Source organism: Priapulus caudatus, unplaced genomic scaffold, assembly GCF_000485595.1.
Source record: "Priapulus caudatus unplaced genomic scaffold, Priapulus_caudatus-5.0.1 Scaffold67, whole genome shotgun sequence".
NCBI classification, from domain to species: Eukaryota; Metazoa; Priapulida; class Priapulimorpha; order Priapulimorphida; family Priapulidae; genus Priapulus; species Priapulus caudatus.
In genome coordinates, this window is record NW_014577128.1 from 453,089 (window position 1) to 455,879 (window position 2,791).

Below are 2,791 nucleotides of genomic sequence, written 5' to 3' on the forward strand. Positions count from 1 at the left end.
CAGGGGGAGGAGGAGGAGAAGGAGGAGGAGGAGCAGGGGGACGGGAAGAGAAAGAGGAGAATGAGCAGGGGGAGGAGGAGGAGAAGGAGGAGGAGGAGCAGGGGGACGGGAAGAGAAAGAGGAGAATGAGCAGGGGGAGGAGGAGGAGAAGGAGGAGGAAGAGCAGGGGGACGGGAGGAGAAGGAGAAGAATGAGCAGAGGGGAGGAGAAGGAGGGGAGGGTAAGTGGGAGAAGAAGAGAAGAAGCAAGAGGGAGGAGGAGGAAGAAAGGAGGAGAAAAAGGTGATGAGGAGAGGGAGGAGAAGTTGGGGGAAGAGGAGGATGAGGAGAGAAAGAGGAGGAGGGGGAGCGGAAGGAGGGAGTAGAAGAGGTAGAAAATGTGACATCAGTCATTTCTTTCGCTCTCCTTTCCTCTTTCTTTCTCTCTCTCTCTCTTTCCTCTTTTTTTCTCTCTCTCTCTCTCTCTCTCTCTCTTTCTCTCTCTCTCTCTCTCTCTCGTTCTCTCTCTCTCTCTCTCTCTCTTTCTCTTTCTCTCTCGCCCCTAACTCTCTAACTCTTTCTCTTTCGCCCTTAACTCTCTAACACTTTTTCCCTTTCTCTCGCTCTTTCTCTTTTTCGCGCCTTCACTCTGCCTCTCCCTGTTTCTTTCTTTCTCTCTCGCTCTTACTCTCTCTCTCTCTCGCTCTCTCTCTTTTTTTCTTTCTCATTATACTTCTCGTACTCACTGTTAACTACTGTAAATGCAATGCGAATTTCGTTAGATTTAATATAAAAATGAATTATGCTATATAAATCAATGCTGAATTAGTTAATATAATTGTATTATCAGCTTTTTTTCAATATTTTCATCTCTCTTTATTATGCGTTAATTAAATTAAATACAGATTTGATGTATGCATGCCGAGCTTGACTAAGTGAATAATAAATGTATATATTCATAATAAATCATACTAATACGTTCAGTAATCGTAATAATATAATTAAATCGTGGCAACAGTTTAACTTCATTTCGAACTAACAATGCATTAGGGAAATCCTTTCGACTCAACCGAATTAGTTATAAATATTAGATATATTAATGCGAATTTCATACAGTTGTTATTTATTTCTTATTTATTAAGTGGATGTGGCTGTTCCGACACTAATGTTGAATGGTGGCAATGCCACGGCTGGAAACGTGTTGATACATCACGATGGCAATTGGCGCCACATATGCGACGACGAGTGGACGCTTGTATCTGGATACGTGGCCTGCAGGCAGCTTGGATATGTGTAATTTACCTTGTCTCCTTCTAGTTGCCATATTTACTAAAGCTATTCATCTATCGAACTAATAATTATGTTAGCTATCGTTGCTAATGCTTTTATTGTTTTCGCTAATTATTTTTAATTGGCTAAGCGTTCCCAAACCAGATTCGTACTGGCGGTTAGCACCCGAGGCTCGTTCTCGGAAATAAGAAATAGTTATGTCTATCAATAATCTAAGACGTCATAACTTTTCCACGACACCTATAACATTTTGACAGAAATGATGTGACTTTGGCTGAATTTTCGAACGATTTACAAAGAATAGTATACACGTCATAAAACATATACGCTACTCTCGTATCCGAGTGTATCTACGGTTAAACAAGCATCAATGGTGTGTAATTGCCGCACAATCCTACAACTTGTAATTCATCAATATACATACAAATATTGGAAATCGAAGCGTGCAAAAACGGCAGTGCGCTTCCATATAAAAACGCAACCATGCATGCACGTTTATTTTCATGACCACAGGTCCGTTAGTCAGGTGACCATTGGAGCCTTTTTTGGCCAGAGCACGGGCTTCTGGCTGGACGACGTCTCCTGTACGGGAACGGAATCACGCATAGAGAACTGCACTCACGGCGAGTGGGGAGTCCACAACTGCGAAAATAACGAGGCGGCCGGTGTAGTGTGCTCCAACGTCTGTAAGCCGCCTCGAGAATACATCGTATTCGTTCTCGTGTTTTCTTATCGAAAGAGTCGAAAATAATAACGAATCTGTTTCGTCTTCTTCTGTTATAATACTTAGCTCGCCGGCTTAAGAAGCGAACGAGGTTTAAACGCAACTTGCGTCTTCTTACGATATTGACCAAGTTCTTTCGTGTTTTAATGGGAATGAGAGAGCAATGATTTCACGGTAAAAGCGATTTGCCAACAATGCTTGCAGTTGTTCTCGATTCGTAGATGCGCGAATTGTTATATACGCTAGTAGTACTACCATCGCCCACACTTGTCAGTATGTACAGAGTCGGTACCTTTTGCAGCCACGCCATTTGAAATGCAGTTGAGCGATGAACGAGGGGTAACGGGAAAATACTATGGCAAGGTAGAGATCAAATACTTTGGCGAATGGCGATACGTGTGCGACGACTTCTGGGATATGAACGATGGACTGGTTGTTTGCAGGGAGCTTGGGTTTGAGTAGGTATTCTCGGCGACTTTGTTTCGCTATCGCAGTGTGTTTAATACACTTGCTTATTTATTTGTTAGTTGTTTAGATATTCTATTATTATTGATTATATTTACATAAATATATATGTATATATATATATATATATATATATATATGTGTGTGTGTGTGTGTGTGTGTGTGTGTGTGTGTGTGTGTGTAGTGTGTGTGTAGTGTGTGTGTGTGTGTGTGTGTGTGTGTGTGTGTGTGTGTGTACGTACGTAGTATACTACTACTACGTACTACTTATTATTATACGTACGTACGTACCGTAACTAACTAGTACGTTAGTTACCGGGTAGGTACGGTCCGA

The 2,791-nt window shown here is 41.8% G+C and overlaps 1 protein-coding gene across 1 annotated transcript in view; it reads left to right on the top strand.

Moving 5' to 3' along the window:
• LOC106821279 (deleted in malignant brain tumors 1 protein-like) overlaps window positions 1-2,791 on the top strand; it is a 47,463-nt gene that overhangs the window by 426 nt on the left and 44,246 nt on the right. The window contains exons 2-4 of the mRNA XM_014826021.1: window positions 1,121-1,271; window positions 1,782-1,954; window positions 2,294-2,450. Of these exons, the coding sequence (XP_014681507.1) occupies window positions 1,121-1,271; window positions 1,782-1,954; window positions 2,294-2,450 (481 nt within the window). The remainder of the gene's footprint in view (window positions 1-1,120; window positions 1,272-1,781; window positions 1,955-2,293; window positions 2,451-2,791) is intronic.